Below are 15,373 nucleotides of genomic sequence, written 5' to 3'. Positions count from 1 at the left end.
TCCACTTCCCCCAAGCTCAGCTTGCTAGCAGAGGCACTGCCCCTCCCAGTTTCCCCCAAGAGGAAGCCATTTTACGACCCCCCCAATATAACATTTGCCTGAGCCCAGGACAGTGCTTTGTTCAACCTCCTGCAGGTGCCCTTCCCCTAATCTAATCAGAGAGGTGTCATCTCCTTTTGGTGGGGGCAGCAGGATGCAGCTAGGCCTGGGAAGAGTGGCTGAGCAGGTTTCTCCTGTCGGGGGTAGTTGTCAGGCAGAATTCAGCTAAATGTCACTTTAGTTCCCAGTTTTCTACATTCAAATCCAACTTACATGCAGCTATTTTTTATATATACATTAAATAATTACTTCCTTCAAGTCATTTCAGAATATATTTTTACATTGTATCCACCTCTTAGCAAGTGGGTGGCAGCCAATTCTTCATGTTTTCCATGTGCACTCTCTGGGGAGTTCTGGCCATCATGATGTTTTCCATGCCAGTACTGCACAGTTTTATGGTAGGGCTTGGATGCATGGGTAAAAACATCCCACAGGTAGAAACAATCGGTATCTATTATCCAGGAGCCATGGAGGCCTTGGTTAGGGAGGAGGTGCTTTCAGAGAGTGAGAGAGTGACGGTCATATGGCCCATTGAAATTTCAATAAAAGCCCTTGAATCTCCTCGGAGATTTGGAGTGATTCCTTTGCCATTTGTGACAGTCCCTACAATCTAAACCTCTGGAAAAAATTAGCTTTGAGGTATTTTTCTTGTTCCATTAACCCTGAACTCCTGTTACAAGGTCATAAATAAGGTCATAAATAACCAGATTGCTGCAACTTTGGAATTTTGAATAGGGGCGACAGTGGGAGTCAGAGGAAGGAAGGAAGGAAGGAAGGAAGGAAGGAAGGAAGGAAGGAAGGAAGGAAGGAAGGAAGGAAGGAAGGAAGGAAGGAGTTGTGGGGGAGGGGTGAGAGGGTGTGTGGGAGTGGTGTGGGGGAGGGGGAGGGGGAGAGTGTTAGAGGTGGAGGGTATGAGCACTTTTTACTATTTACAGTTTAATACACCCATTGTGTACATGAAAAAATACATGAGTGGATATTCCTTATTGTGTATGTGTCATTTATTGGTTTTCAGTGCATAGTGTCCATGTACTCTCACACCCAGTGCCTGCAGTCCCACTTTCATGGCACCCTCTGCACCCATGTGTCTCAGAAATATTGGCCAATCACAGACTGGCGCACGGCACATCCCTCCTGTGCATCGCCGCCGTGATGATGTGCTCCCACATCGTCTTCATCTTCTTCATCATCACCTAGTGGTTGCTGTTCAATGTCAGGGTGCAGGTGCGCGTTCCGTCGGATGCACATGTTGTGCAGCATGACACATGCCATGATGATCTTGGCCACCTTCTCATGCCTGTAGAGGAGTGCCCCACCCGACCGGCTGAGACAGCGAAAACGTGCCTTCAACAGACCAAAGGTCTGCTCGATGACCACACGGGTACGGGTATGGGCATGATTGTAGTCCTCTTCGTGCCTGTTCTGCAGGTTCCGGACAGGGGTGAGGAGCCACGTCTTCAAGGGATAGCCACTATCACCTGCATGGGTGCAAAATAAGGTATGTGTCAGTGAAATCATGATGGACAGCTATACTTATCACACATGCCTGCAGATATTTGTGGTTCACATGCACATGTCCCTGGTTGTATGCATACATTTTAGTTTGCCACAATGTGTTCTGTGCCATGGATTTATGGTGTGGATTGCGTCTTCAAGATGATACACGGTGTACACTGCCTTGATGTTGCTCATGCACTGTGGATGCATACTGCTGTGTTTGTTTTGAATGTGCGATATGTAGTGTTCAGTATGATTTACTTACTGTCAGCGTTGGCAGTAGTCTCTGCATTATTTGACATTCAGTGCTATTCCTGTGGTGACATGGTGCACTACTGTGGTGGTGGCCCAGTGACAAGCAGTGGATTCCCTTGGTCGTTTTGATTTGTGCACTCTCATGGATGCTTGTCCTGTGTAGTGATTTTCTGCAGACATTTACATTGTGCATACTCACAGCATGTTGCTGGATTGTGTTACGGAGGGTGAGGACTGATGATGGGTGGTGGACGTGTTGTGGGATCTGGGGTGGAAGGAAGTTCGGCATATTGTGCTTGGTGTGCAGCTTACATCATTGCTATGGAGATTGGTTGTCATGTTCAGTTTGGGATTCTTTGGGGACAGTGTTTTGGATGTGGACATTGTGCAGTCACCACAACAATGAAACCATGGTGGTGTGTGCATCTCTCCCCCCATTACACTGCCATGGGCCTGTCATGCAACTTACCAAGCAGCCAGGCACGTCGTCCTTCATGTCGCTCCATGTAGCGTGTAGCGTGGAGTTGCACAGGACCATTGAGTCATGAGTTAATCGGGGAAATCGGGCACAACAATGTGTGATGATCTTGCTGGAGTCACATACCATCTGTACATTGATGGAGTGATATAGTTTACGGTTGCGGTACACCACCTCTGTTGCATGCGGGACCACCAATTCCACATGGGTGCAGTCAAGTGCACCAATACAATTTGGCATGCCAGCAGTGCATGGAAGCCAACTTTCGTGTCAAAGATCTCCTGGGCAGTCCGTGATAGGGATATGTAGTTCCTTGAGTGCTTCAGGAGGGCATCCAGCACTTGGTTCAGCATTTGAGAAAATAAGGGTTGTAATATGCCATGCATCTGCCCCACTGTGTGCTGGTAGGTGCCTGTGGCCACGAAGTGGAGCACAGACACTACCTTCAGTAGGGGTGGGATGGAGGTGCGTATTTCAATCAGGCTGACAATGTCGTTGTGTATCATGTTCACAATGGTCCAGACGGTACAGGGTGTGGATCTGCTCAGGGGTTAAGTTGAATGGACTGGCTCTGATGCGAGGGATTGGGGTCTGACTGCGTGGCACCACTGGCTGCACTGGTGGGGCTTGCTGGGCCTGTCTCACCCTCCTTCTCCTCCTGCGTCTCCTCTGTGGTGCCTGTTGTTGTTGTTGTTGCTGGTGTAGCAATGCAAGCATGTCCTCCAGCCCCAGTATTGCTACTGCAAGTGGAATTATTTTGTTGTGGAAAGGGGTGTGCTCCTTCTGTGCTGGGCCAGACTCCATTGCCTCCACCTGTGCTGATTGTGTGCACCTGTGGCAGTTGGGAACACTGCACATTGCTGTTTACGGGTGGTTCGCAATGCCGGTATTGCCGGCATCCCGGTATCCCTTTTACCACCTTCATGATGCCAGTATTTGCATGTCCGCCTGACTTGTGATGTCCTCCTGTTAGTGGCATCCCGGTATTGCCGGACCGAAGGGCCGCATGACCGCGCGCATGCCGGTAGGGGGGAGCACGGTATCAGCAGTGCCGCTAATACCGGATTCTTGAGTCGGAATAGCCCGGAGCGGTATGCGGTGCCGCTAATCCCTTACCGGCATCGTTTTTCCATTACCTCCAACCTCGTAATGAGGCCCAAACACTATTACATTCTCCATTCATTGTATGTATTCAGTGTAACATAAACCAAAGCAACATCAAAAGATTAGGCTACATTTTGTCATATTAAATTATGTAGTGGTATGGATCAAAAACGTGCTACGTCTTCACCTGATCAAACCTTCAAAGAATAGAAATATGAAAGTCGGTTTTCTCTCAGGTGCCCGGAAACTCTGAAAATGATCGCAATGGTAGCGTTGTCTCCTATTCTGGGGACTAATTTTTGTGGAACTGTTAATATCACAAAGTGAGATAAACCATGTGTAAAACATTTTTACATACAGCTTTTACACATTTTGGTTTATTTTCCTTCTGGAGCAGGCGTAAGCATTTTATGCATGGAGTTTCCTATACGCTACATTTTCCTCCTTTTATGTGGCAGAGAGGAGGCACGGAACAGAATATCTGTTTCCACCTCCACCATTATGCAACTTTTGTGCTCACGCTAATGACTAGTGCGGTATGTAGGTACACAGCTCTGATTAAGGACGTACAGACACGAGAGAGAGAAAGAAATGTCCAATGAAATAGGAATGTCTTTACTTTTTTTCTGAAAGGCCAGCAAATTGTCGACCTAACAAATTGTTGCTGGTAAGGAATTCAAGAGAGATAGAGCTAAAACCTGGAAAGATCGTCAACAGGGCTTCTTGTGCTTAAAATGAGGGGCAGTTGCTAGCAATTTATTTGCTCACCTTGGATTCCTGACCTGCGTTAACCAGAGTATCTTGTCTTTCAAACAGCTGGGGGCATTACCAAAGAGAATTGTATGCATCCTGGTCAATGCCTTCAATGTAACTCTGACTCTCATTTGAAAACTTCTTTCAACATAATATGCACAGATATGGTCAACAATTTCCTTTTCGTCATCTATTTTTACAAACTCTATTTGACCCTCCAACCAAACTGAGAGAACCCTCTGGATGGTTTCTGCCCCTAGGTGCCGGTGATGTGGTGAGGGGAGGACAGAGAGAGGCTGGCCCTATGTCTCAGCTACAATAAAAACAACAATAAGACACATAAAGGTGTGTTCCCAGGGGTAGCGGACGTGACATTGCATGACCCTTGACCTCTGATGACATCACAGGAAGTGATGTCATTTGACCCCACCCCGAAGTGACATCACGGGATGTGATGGTAAATGATCTTTCACACCTTGACAAAACAGGAAGTGGCATCGCATAGCATTGTTTCTAAGTACACTACGAAAAATATGGTTTTATCACTGTAAAGTGATATACATTTCATACAAGAATGGATCACGGATCACCATATTTATCGTGAATATCAGTGCGTATATTTGTGCGGATCACCATATTTAGCCGGTCAAGTGGCACATAATAAGCAGCGCTCAGATACCTGAGGGTTTGTAGCGCTATATAAAAGCCTAATTATTATTATTATTATAGGCCCATATTACCAAATTACTATGAATGCAAGCAGACGTCCCAGGCCAAACGATATTGATGTATTATTATACAGCACTTATGCTTCAGTGCTTCATATAGAAAAAATATACATACAATATCATCTAACCTGTGTTAGTACTCATTTATCAACCTCAGCAGGATGAAAGGCTGAGTTGACCTTGCCAGGAGTCGAACCTGCAACTTGCAGCTCACACACACATTGCAACAGTGAGTGCTCACCCACTGTGCTATTTTACCACTATAGCTATCAGAAAACCAGCCACTCCGGAAACAAAGAGCCACAGACTGCTGGGCACAGCCCATGAGACTCAATTTAAAAATACAAATAAAACTTTTATTTTTCTTTTTTTAGGGGTAGCAAGGGAAACCACAGGGGTAGCAAGGGCTACCTCAGGGGTTGCAGGCGACCCCTAAATGACGTCCATGTGTGAAGTTCAAGCAGGAACCACAATTCCTTTAATTTTCCTGCTTCACGGAACTCATAGTTTAACATTATTTATAAAAATGTGGACTATGAGGGTACACATATAATTCAACATGAGGTGTCCCATCTCTCCTGGGAAATCCCTTGGTGCTGTTGGCGAACAGTTTCAGTGGCTAATGTCGGTGTTGCCACTTTCATCAGGACCTTAGGTGCTCCTTTTCCTATAGAGCATAGGTTAGTCTGCTCCTGTGTTCTGTATTGGTGTCCTATGTATTATATTACTTAATTAGCATAGGAGTTCCCCTTGCTGCTACTGTAACCTGTAGAGATACAGGAGGGGAAGGGGGTAACATGTATATAGTTACTAATAACTTCCCCCACCTTCTGTCGATGAGTTTTAATGTAGTTGCAAAACTGCCATTTTTACCCAATGTGCAGGCTAAGTATTTTATCCAGGAGTATGGTGGCCTCTCATTTCAATGTGCTTTTAAACCCTAGACATAATCATAGAAGTATTGTCTCACGTGGGATCGTAGGGGGTCACAGATTGCTTATTTCTTTTAAGGTGATCTACATTAAGTCCACAAAGCATGGTAACACTGGTGATCAGCGCTGCCATCTGCCCATCCATAGTCCTAGCCTGCTATTCTCTCTTACCTTATTTGCATTGTATTCAGGATCCTTATTCCTGTTGTGTCGGGTCTACTCCATGCGGCTGCTAATCAGAGTGCCCGACGTCCCCAGACATCCATAAGTAAGCCAGCATACCAGGCTTCATACCGCGCGCATGCGCAATCGTACCAGAAAACTCCATCTCCACCTCGGGAGGGCATGTTGGAGTAATTCATAATAATAATTATTCTTTTATAACACGCTTAATACCGCAGACCAGTTTCTAAGCACAAGAACGGGATTCAGACCTGCATTGCTATGCGTTGTCTTGCTTCCAAGACAAATGCATTGCCCCTGATCTATCCTCCCTGCCCACTGATTGATTGTAAAACGTAATGCCGCCGGCCGAAATATCATGTTGTGCTCATCCTAAAATATATATAAGTCAATTATCAGAATTATGGGATTGGATTACACCCTAAATTTAATTTGAGTCCGAAAAAATATTTTTGTGATTTTATTTTTATGATCTTCATGTTTTCATACATCTTTCACGAGTATGTATTACTTGTCCCACTATTTCACAAAGGCACCTCTCTCAGAACTGCCAAGCCTGGATAGTGTGCTCCGGAGCAGCAAGTGTCCGTTGCCATGGCAGCCACACTTGCCTCAATGTAAACGGACATATATCTGGCAGCCCGGCTCGCTCCAGATGTGCCTACGGTCACATAATGTTGTACTTATACATGTATAGGCTTTTTGTTCATTTAGTCACCGCCCTAGAATCTGTCCATGTGGCAAAAGATTTTTTAGCACAATATGCGCTGTGACGAGGTCTGAACACATAGTGTTTCTAAACCCACACACAGTTACAGGCTAGACTACGTGCAGTGTCTACAGGTTCTTAGAATGCCAACTATGTAGTTCCCAGAGCATCAGTATTTTGTCAGATTACACAGAATGAAAGGTGTAAACAGAGTATATGCAGCCTGTTTTAACCTCTTAACGCATCTGAGTAGTTTATATAGCTAGCATCTGCCACCTTGTTCATTCGCTCAGGCTTATTACGTCTGTGTGCAACCGGTAGATCCAGAGTTGTTCTCTTCAAAATAGTAAGGAATGCAAATCACCACCTCTTTTTAGGACGATGATTTTCTCCAATATGGTCAAGGCGCAATCTGAGTGGACATGTCCTTTTTGTAAGAAAGGATCTGCCATGGGTGCACTGATCTTCTTCATTCTGATACATGATCGATGCTCTCCAGTGAGAGTTTTGACTGAACTGGTTATCAAGCCCACATATCTGAGACCGCATGGGCATGTGATGTTATAAATTACATTACCACTATTACAGTTGGTGAAGTACTTCTGATGCCATGGATAGTGCCAACCTTGATGGATGGATCTGCTTCTCTTGGTCTGTGGACACACTATGCATTGACCACATGGGACGTGTCCAGTGGGGCTGGGGTTGTCCCATAGTGTGTTGGGGGACTTTTCTTCTACCTCCTTGTAGGTGTGTACTAGAGCCTCCCGAAGTTTACAATGTGAACCTCGGGGGCCCAACATTAGAGGGACCCACATTCAATATAGATCAAAGTTTCATCACTTCTTTGATTGATTCGCGGAGAGTAACTAAATACTGCTGTGATGTTGTCTTGATTATTATCTCTTTTCCCATGTTGTTCTAAAGTGGTTTCTCTGGGAATGTGTCCAGCCATCTTTCTGGCATGGTGAACTGTTTTTTTTCCGGGTATCCACGATTCCTCCGTTTTTGTGCCAAGTCTGTCAACTGGTGGTCATAGTTCATCAGGGCTATACAGTTCCTTCGGTAATGTAAAAATTGTCGAAAGGGAAGATTCTCTCTAAGGCTTCTAGGATTGTAGCTTTGGAATTACAATAGCAAGTTTTTGTCAGTGGGTTGGTGATATACTGTGCTTTTAAGTCCCCTGTCCATTTCTGTGAGGACCAGGTCAAGAAAATTGACCTCAGTATAGCTACCCATCTGAATTTGAGGAAGCCATTCTGGATGTTAAGCCATGACATGAAGGTAATGAGTTCTTCATCTGTGCCTTCAAAGATCATCAGAATGTCATCTATATACCTCATCCACAGATTGATGTGTCTATTAAGCAGGTTATCAAGGTCATAGATGGTTGTTTTTTCTAATTATTCTACATACAGATTGGCTAGATTGGGGTCAAAAGTTGCCCCCATTGCAGTCCCTGATGTTTGTTTGTACAAATCTGTTTCATAAATGAAGTAGTTCTGGGTCAGTGGGATTTCTGCTAGCTGCATGATGAAAGTTACTGGTATGTCTAAGGGTGGCTGTCTCTCTCTCAGGATATTGTCAATCACAGTTAGTGTAGCTTCCTGTGGATTCTTGATATATAAAGACTGCATGTCTAGAGCTCCCAGGAGTTGGGTGGTAGGGTCATAGAACAGGTCCTTAGTGATCATTGGTAACCAACAGAGTTTTTTAAGGACAGGTTTTATACACTGTTGTCTATATGTGTTATTGACAATGTGTGCTGCAGCACTGAGAAGGAACTGGAGCTGTTTCAAGATTTTCTTATTTGCCCCCAGTAAAAGCACATCAAATTATCTATTTTGGCCCTCACAATGACGTTGCAGTTCTCTTCAAATATGAAGGGGCATACCTGTTTTAACAGCCTCAAGTAATATGAGGATGAACTAATGAGAGCATTTGCCTTTGGAAGCATGGACAAAGTGGAGTCAAATTCAATACCCAGGGATTTCATTTTAACTGATATTTTCTTTTGTTCCTATAATAGAAAAAATAGCTCAGTTAGTAGAAGTCAACTTAGATTTAAATAGGCTGTAAATACAAGAAGACATTTTGTTTTAGACTGATTGAGGTTCAAGAAATTGGGTCAAGTGCTAGGTATGTGGTAATTGATCACTTAAAGCCTAACATAAATTGTATCCAAACTGGCACCATGGTTGTTCATGGGCATCATAACCACAAGGCAAACTTACCGCTCAGAAGCAAGGTATTTTTCAAAGTGTGTCATTGATTCACAATGACAGTGATGGATTTGAAATACCAATAGGTGACATGGAATTGATTATTGTAGGACAAAAATCCACTTTATAGTGTTTCTTTTTTCTTGTTTAAGATGATATGCCAATTCTAATGAAAAAAGATTATTAAAATTAGATGAAAGAAAGGATTTTCAAAATATATTTACAAGCGAAGACAGCTAATCCAAAAAATTTATGCATTACCAACATGTTTGTAGTTAAATATGATATTTGGTCACAAAATGGCCATATATAAACTAGTTGCCCTGAAGGAGCATGCATAGTGGACTGCAATTATCCACCATTGTGTGAAACACTTTTAAGCCTGGTCTGAAGCAGCGTCAAGTATTAGTAGGTGACACATGCTACATGCTTTCATGTTTGATACATTGGGTGGAAATATGTAATTTGTGTTTGTGTTGATGTACAAATTGAACAATAGATCAATTTATTTTAACCGTGGGAACAAAAAGACCCCAAGGGCTGAGGGCCTACAGGAAAACTATTGTGAATTTAAAATTAACTATTGTGAATTTAGAGGTTTTTTAAAGGTATGTAATCACATGTTTGAGTATCGGCACATTGGTTTCACTTAAGATCAGTCAACACTGTTGTTTAGTACATTTTAACTTGTGAGATGCATCGTAAGTGCCAGTACCACCATAGATAACACAACAAATAAAACAATTGTAGCACAGGAAAATGTGACAGACCGGCCATTAGAATGTTATCCAATGAATTCCTATTGTGTATTACATTTACGATAAACACATTTGCAATGCTTCTTTTTCATATAACCTAACTGGACTACTACTATGAATATTTTGTATACATATAAATCTAAAAATCTTTTGTATGCCTTGCTGTTGAAGGTCTTACCATACCACATATTTTGTTCTATGTAGCGTGGGATTTTATGCAACAGTGTCCAAGAACCCTTTTTAGTTTGTGTAACATTTTAATATTTTGTTTTGACAGGAAAATTAGCAGACCCTATTCTTGCATGACTATTCAAGATCTTTCTAAGTCTCAGAGTCGCTGTGCAGGTACAGTAAGCATTCACTTTATGACTAATATGGCTTTTTGCTTACAATTAAAGCATATGCTATCATAAAGATAGACTATAATATGTTTAAGCACTGTTATTCAATTACCAACAACATTAAAAAACATACCTTCATGCTTTCCGACATAAGAAGTGCGTGCTAGGTCCTGATGATGTCGCTTTTCAAAGTTTGGTATTAAAATTATTATTTTTATGTATATATGATTACAAGTATCTTAATACATTACATTTTCCAATGATATCTCAAGAGACATGGTGAGAGGGTAATAATACCACAAAGACAGTCAGGCACATGCACTGATGTTACAAGTTTGTCTGTAAGTGGGTTTAGGCTGCTGGTTAAGAAAGCGTGAGAGTGTTTAATGGAGCATTTGTTGGGCCATTTGTAGCAGTTTTTCACTGGATGCTCCTTTATTCTGTTGTATTTTACAGTTGCTAATTATGTTGAACCTTCATATAGAGTTCTACCATTTTATATTTTTAAGATGCAAAGAGATCTCTCAATATGCTTACTACTAATGTTTTTAGATTGTGAAAGCATAACATGTTAGGGTCTCCTATCTTTTTGTTATGATATCTACAAAACAGTGATGAATGACCACATAATTGCGGTTCCTTTTTTCCATGATCAGAAGTGCCCCTTGGGAATTTCACAGATTCCTCAAGCAATTTGCATATCTTTGGAGCAGCTACACCTAGCCTTGGGTTCTCCCTGAAAAGGGCTGTTTGATTCACCAAGAACTCTGACCTATTCCTATCAAACTACTAGTCAGTGAGTGTTACTCATAGTAACTTCTTTGTGAATGAAATAGAACACTTCAGGTTTAAGTCAAGGGGAAGTCTAAGTTACTCATAGAAATGTCTGTTTGATCTCTGACGTTCTCCTGACTTACTTCTAGAAAGTCAGGAATAGGTCAGAGTTACTCATTGTAACTTCTTTGTGAATCGAATAGCCTTCTCCAGGTTTAAGTCATGCCTAAGTGAGATAATCTGCCCCAATATCTCTAAATGTGCTGTTAAGAGCACTTTACAACAACAGGGTGCCAGCATTGGGCTTTGCATTTTAAACGGTAGTGCAATGCTGTTGGTGGAGGCAGAGAGGAATTGTTGTTCTTCTGGCAAGTATTGTTGAAGGAGCAATGTTTTTAGTGTTTTGCACACTTGGAGGATTGTGGGGGGAATTTCAAATCTCTACTGGGATTAGGTCTTCTCTTTCTGTGCTATTTTAGACTCCAACCTTTTGATCAATTTTCTATGTGTTGTGAGAGCCTCCAAAGGTGTGGAATTTAACCGCCATCTATGTTGGTGTTCCACTGAGACTGGTTTGTTGGTGATACATGCAGTTCTGAATGTAATCCTGGCAGTTAGGAGTCACCAATGATGCTTGCCAGGGTTGGAGAGATAGGATCGAATTTGCAGGTATCTGTAATGAGGCGGCTGTGGCATAGTCCTTTCTAGATGTGAGTATATCGCCAGATCTCCTCTACAGCCTTCCTAACTATGATTTTTCACCTCTAGACAAAGTCCTCAACTTCACAGTCTGCACACGTTTTACCCTTTCTATCTATACCTCCACATCATCTGCCCGTTGACAGATTGGCTGACTAGCTATGACACAAAGAGCTAAGTATAAACTTCTTCCCATCATCTTCACAACTATCCATGGCCTTGACCAACCCTGCCTAACTGCTCATCCCACTCCCTACTTCCCCCTCACTCATAACGATAACCCCGGCTCACCTCCTTGCTACTTTTTGGGCCCCCTTTGCTCTCTCTCATTTCCGCTCTCTCCCTCTCCTCACTCCCCTACCCTGGAATGCTCTTTCTCTTCCACTCTGTACTACCCCAACTCTGCCACTATTTAAACCAACCTGAAAGCCCTCTTCCTTTCTGAAAAACCTGTTTCCTAGTACGCTACCCTACTCTATCACCCTGCTTCCCTCTCTCCCTACCCTTATTGACTACCCTGCAGCCCTTTTCACCCCTCTATTCTTGATTTAGAACTTTCTCCACCATTCCGCTTCTAGTTATTATGTTCTGCCCTGTCCTTGTCCCTGGTTTATATGTCTGCATTCCTCTACAACAACTGGTGTTCAAGTTGCATTCTCTCACCCCATTTTCAAGACCCATCTTCTCTGCTCTGTTATCAATGTTACCTTTTGTAAGCGTTTTTGTGCCAAAAATGCATTGCTTTCCCTGTGATTTCAATAAAATAAAAATAAATAAAAAGGCGGGATGCCATGTGCGTGGCTAGTAGCCCAGTAAGGAGAGTATTTTGTACATCAATGTGTGAGATGGGGAGAGCTTGGGCACAGTGCGGAGGTCAGACGGAGGGATGCAGGGTTTGATGTTGCGGAGATCTGTATTCACGCAGTTTGCACCTTTTTGGCTATGTGATATAACTAGACTTTATTCGGCCGTAAGACCATCAAAGTACCTCCTAACACAAACATATTCTACAGTTTACTAAAATTTAGAAAAATGTACAAAGCCACAAGCCCATAGGAACACATCTGTTCCAACATAAGGAATGATCTCCATTCACAGTCAGGGTGCATTTCGGAATTTCATAAGCCCAATACCAACTTGATTTCCAATCGATCTAGTCCCCAATGCTGTAAGGTTCGCAGCAGATAGAACATAGTTAAATGGGGTACTACCAGGTAAGTCCACTGGTCCTTGGTGGGGGGATGAGCTGGTTACAATCGCAGTGTTCACAGAATGACCATTACACCCAGACTTCCCCAATATACTTATAGCCATTCTCTCATCCCTAAAGACTAGTTTTACGGTGTCATGAGAGTTATTACCCTCACCAAACATTCTATAGCAATCCAATATAGCTTTCCTGGAGACAAAAGCACATCCTCCAACAGTGCGGAGCCAGTGTATGCATTTATTGAGGAGAGCATCCTTCGGTTATCACTTGTTGTGGGACAGTTTGGGAACCCCATGGAAGAAACCTATGGCATTACTTCTTGGCCCCCCACGATCAGGATACCTAGGCCAGCTCCTCTACGACAGTGTCTATGAGATCTATGGTCCTTCACATTGTAATATTGTGATCTCATGGCACATGGCTCGTGAACCTCCAGGGCAGTTGGTGTTGGGTATGTGGCAGGAGCCCTGCTGGGCTTGATCTGTTGCATATTCTCAAGCTGGGACTGCACATTATGGATATTATCATTGGGCTCACAAGGTGTGTTGGCTGGGGGTATTTGGCTGCTGACCTTCTCTATTGGGGGCTGCAGCCTACTTCGTTCTGACTGAAGACGGAGCCTTGGAGCGGGCAGGAGTCCCTCCCCAGCCAAGGATCTTCCCCAGCCAAGGATCTGCATCAGCGCTCTGGTCGCCGTATCCCTACATCAGCGAAGGAGGAGCCCCCTCGCACCTGCTCAGCTTTTTTGAAGCCCTAATCTACCTACATAGGGTCCCCCTCCCTCCTTCAACAGCGTGGTGAGCCCCGCTGCAAGTGCGGCCTGTTCGCACTCTCGATCAGCTGTTCTGATCATTTGTCCCGAAGCTTGCCTGATAATAAAATGGCCGACGGAAAGCACGGCATGGAAACGAGGATTTCCCATTGCTGCTAGGCAACAAGAGCCTCTCTTATCCCAGCAGGCCACACCGGCAGGCAGAAGCCGGCCACTGGGAGTGAAGGCCACAGAGAAAAGGCCTGTTCAGCTCCTGTTCACTAATGAGAGCATGGCGTGGCCATCCCTCTAAGACCCTGTGCACGTGGCCAATACATTTCACATCTGACTGGAAGTGCACCTGTTGTGGCTTACTCAGTCCTGAACCCATAACAATATAACTTTAACTTCATTGTGTCCCCTTAAGGCTACGCCATTTGAAACCCGCTGCAGAGTCACTGAACAATCTGCCACTGACAAGACTATCTGCCCTGCTCAGTCTTCTGCTTTACAGATGCGCTGACTCTACGCTGATGTGTACATAGATAATCCAGAGGTTCCATCAATTGGGTATACTTGGCACATATTTTTAACCTGCATTTAGCTCAAATTATATTTTTCTCCTGTGAATCCTATGAATCACATGAAATGGAAGAGAATGAGATCTTCCGGTTCTTTTAATGTTTTTAGAAATGTTTTTGGGTTCTTGTATGAATTTTGTTTCTGTTGTTAGGGTTTGTTGTAAACAATTGTTTGTCATTTATGCACTAACTTTTAGTTTTGTATAATGAATTCTTTACGTATTTTGATGATATTGTCATATGTTTTGTAAGAATTCGGTTTGAAAGGTTGATTAAATTCAACCATATCAAATAAAAAATAAATAAAAAAGATATGCTGACTCAGTGAGTACGTTTATACCAATTGTATACACCATAACGTAACTAAGCATAACTACAAATGAAGGCATTCTCCATTACTGTTCTCATGTTGTACTGTTGTACCTCATACGCGCATACTATCAGCTTCTAACTACCTCCCTACAGCACTTGCCCTCATGAGCTTCACCTATAACTACGCCCTTTGGTATGTACCCAACTCACGGTCATTCCAAACCAGATTCTCTAAAAAGAGACCCAACTGTGCCCACACGTGTTTTTATTAGCGCACCCTAGCTTAAACAGTAGAGATACTACAGTTTGCATGTGTAGCATACATTGTGTTTTGTATTTAGGTGAACCGTGCTACTAAATTGTGTTTTGTATTTAGGTGAAACTTGCTGCTAAATTGTGTTCTGTATTTGGGTGAACCTTACTGCTAAATTGTGTTTTGCATTTAGGTGAATTGTGTGCTAAATTGTGTTTTGCATCTAGGTGAACCGTGCTGCTAAATTGTGTTTTGCATTTAGGTGAACTGTGTGGCTAAATTGTGTTTTGCATCTAGGTGAACCGTGCTGCTAAATTGTGTTTTGCATTTAGGTGAACTGTGCTGCTAAATTGTGTTTTGCATCTAGGTGAACTGTGTGGCTAAATTGTGTTTTGCATTTAGGTGAACCTTACTGCTAAATTGTGTTTTGCATCTAGGTGAACCCTGCTGCCAAATAGTGTTTGTATTTAGGTGAACCCTTGCTGATAAATTGCTCCACCCATTCAGACCCTGCTTTTAGCACACATTGTGTTCTTTGAACTCAGACAAACCTTGTCACCAACTGTTCCCGTCTTACTGTCCAGTATGGTATTCTAGTTAGTCCACCTCATATAACTATGTATTTGCCAGCCATCTACACAGTCCTACTGAGGACTATCCTACACTGGATCATCATGCTAGATGTTAACCTACCTCACACTCTGCACAATCTGCCCTCCTTGGTGTCTGCGACA

General features: G+C 43.1%; 1 protein-coding gene across 2 annotated transcripts in view; it reads left to right on the top strand.

The window, feature by feature from the left end:
• Positions 1-15,373, top strand: part of IQCM (IQ motif containing M) — a 1,823,621-nt gene that overhangs the window by 927,075 nt on the left and 881,173 nt on the right. For both annotated transcript variants that reach the window (XM_069631255.1, XM_069631254.1), the window contains exon 5: positions 9,996-10,063. In XM_069631255.1, coding sequence (XP_069487356.1) covers positions 9,996-10,063 — 68 coding nt within the window. The remainder of the gene's footprint in view (positions 1-9,995; positions 10,064-15,373) is intronic.

The sequence above is a fragment of the Ambystoma mexicanum genome, chromosome 6q (assembly GCF_040938575.1).
Source record: "Ambystoma mexicanum isolate Mex_15411 chromosome 6q, UKY_AmexF1_1, whole genome shotgun sequence".
Classification (NCBI taxonomy): domain Eukaryota; kingdom Metazoa; phylum Chordata; class Amphibia; order Caudata; family Ambystomatidae; genus Ambystoma; species Ambystoma mexicanum.
Note: the sequence above shows the minus strand (reverse complement) of the source record. Positions and strands in the feature narration are given on the sequence as shown.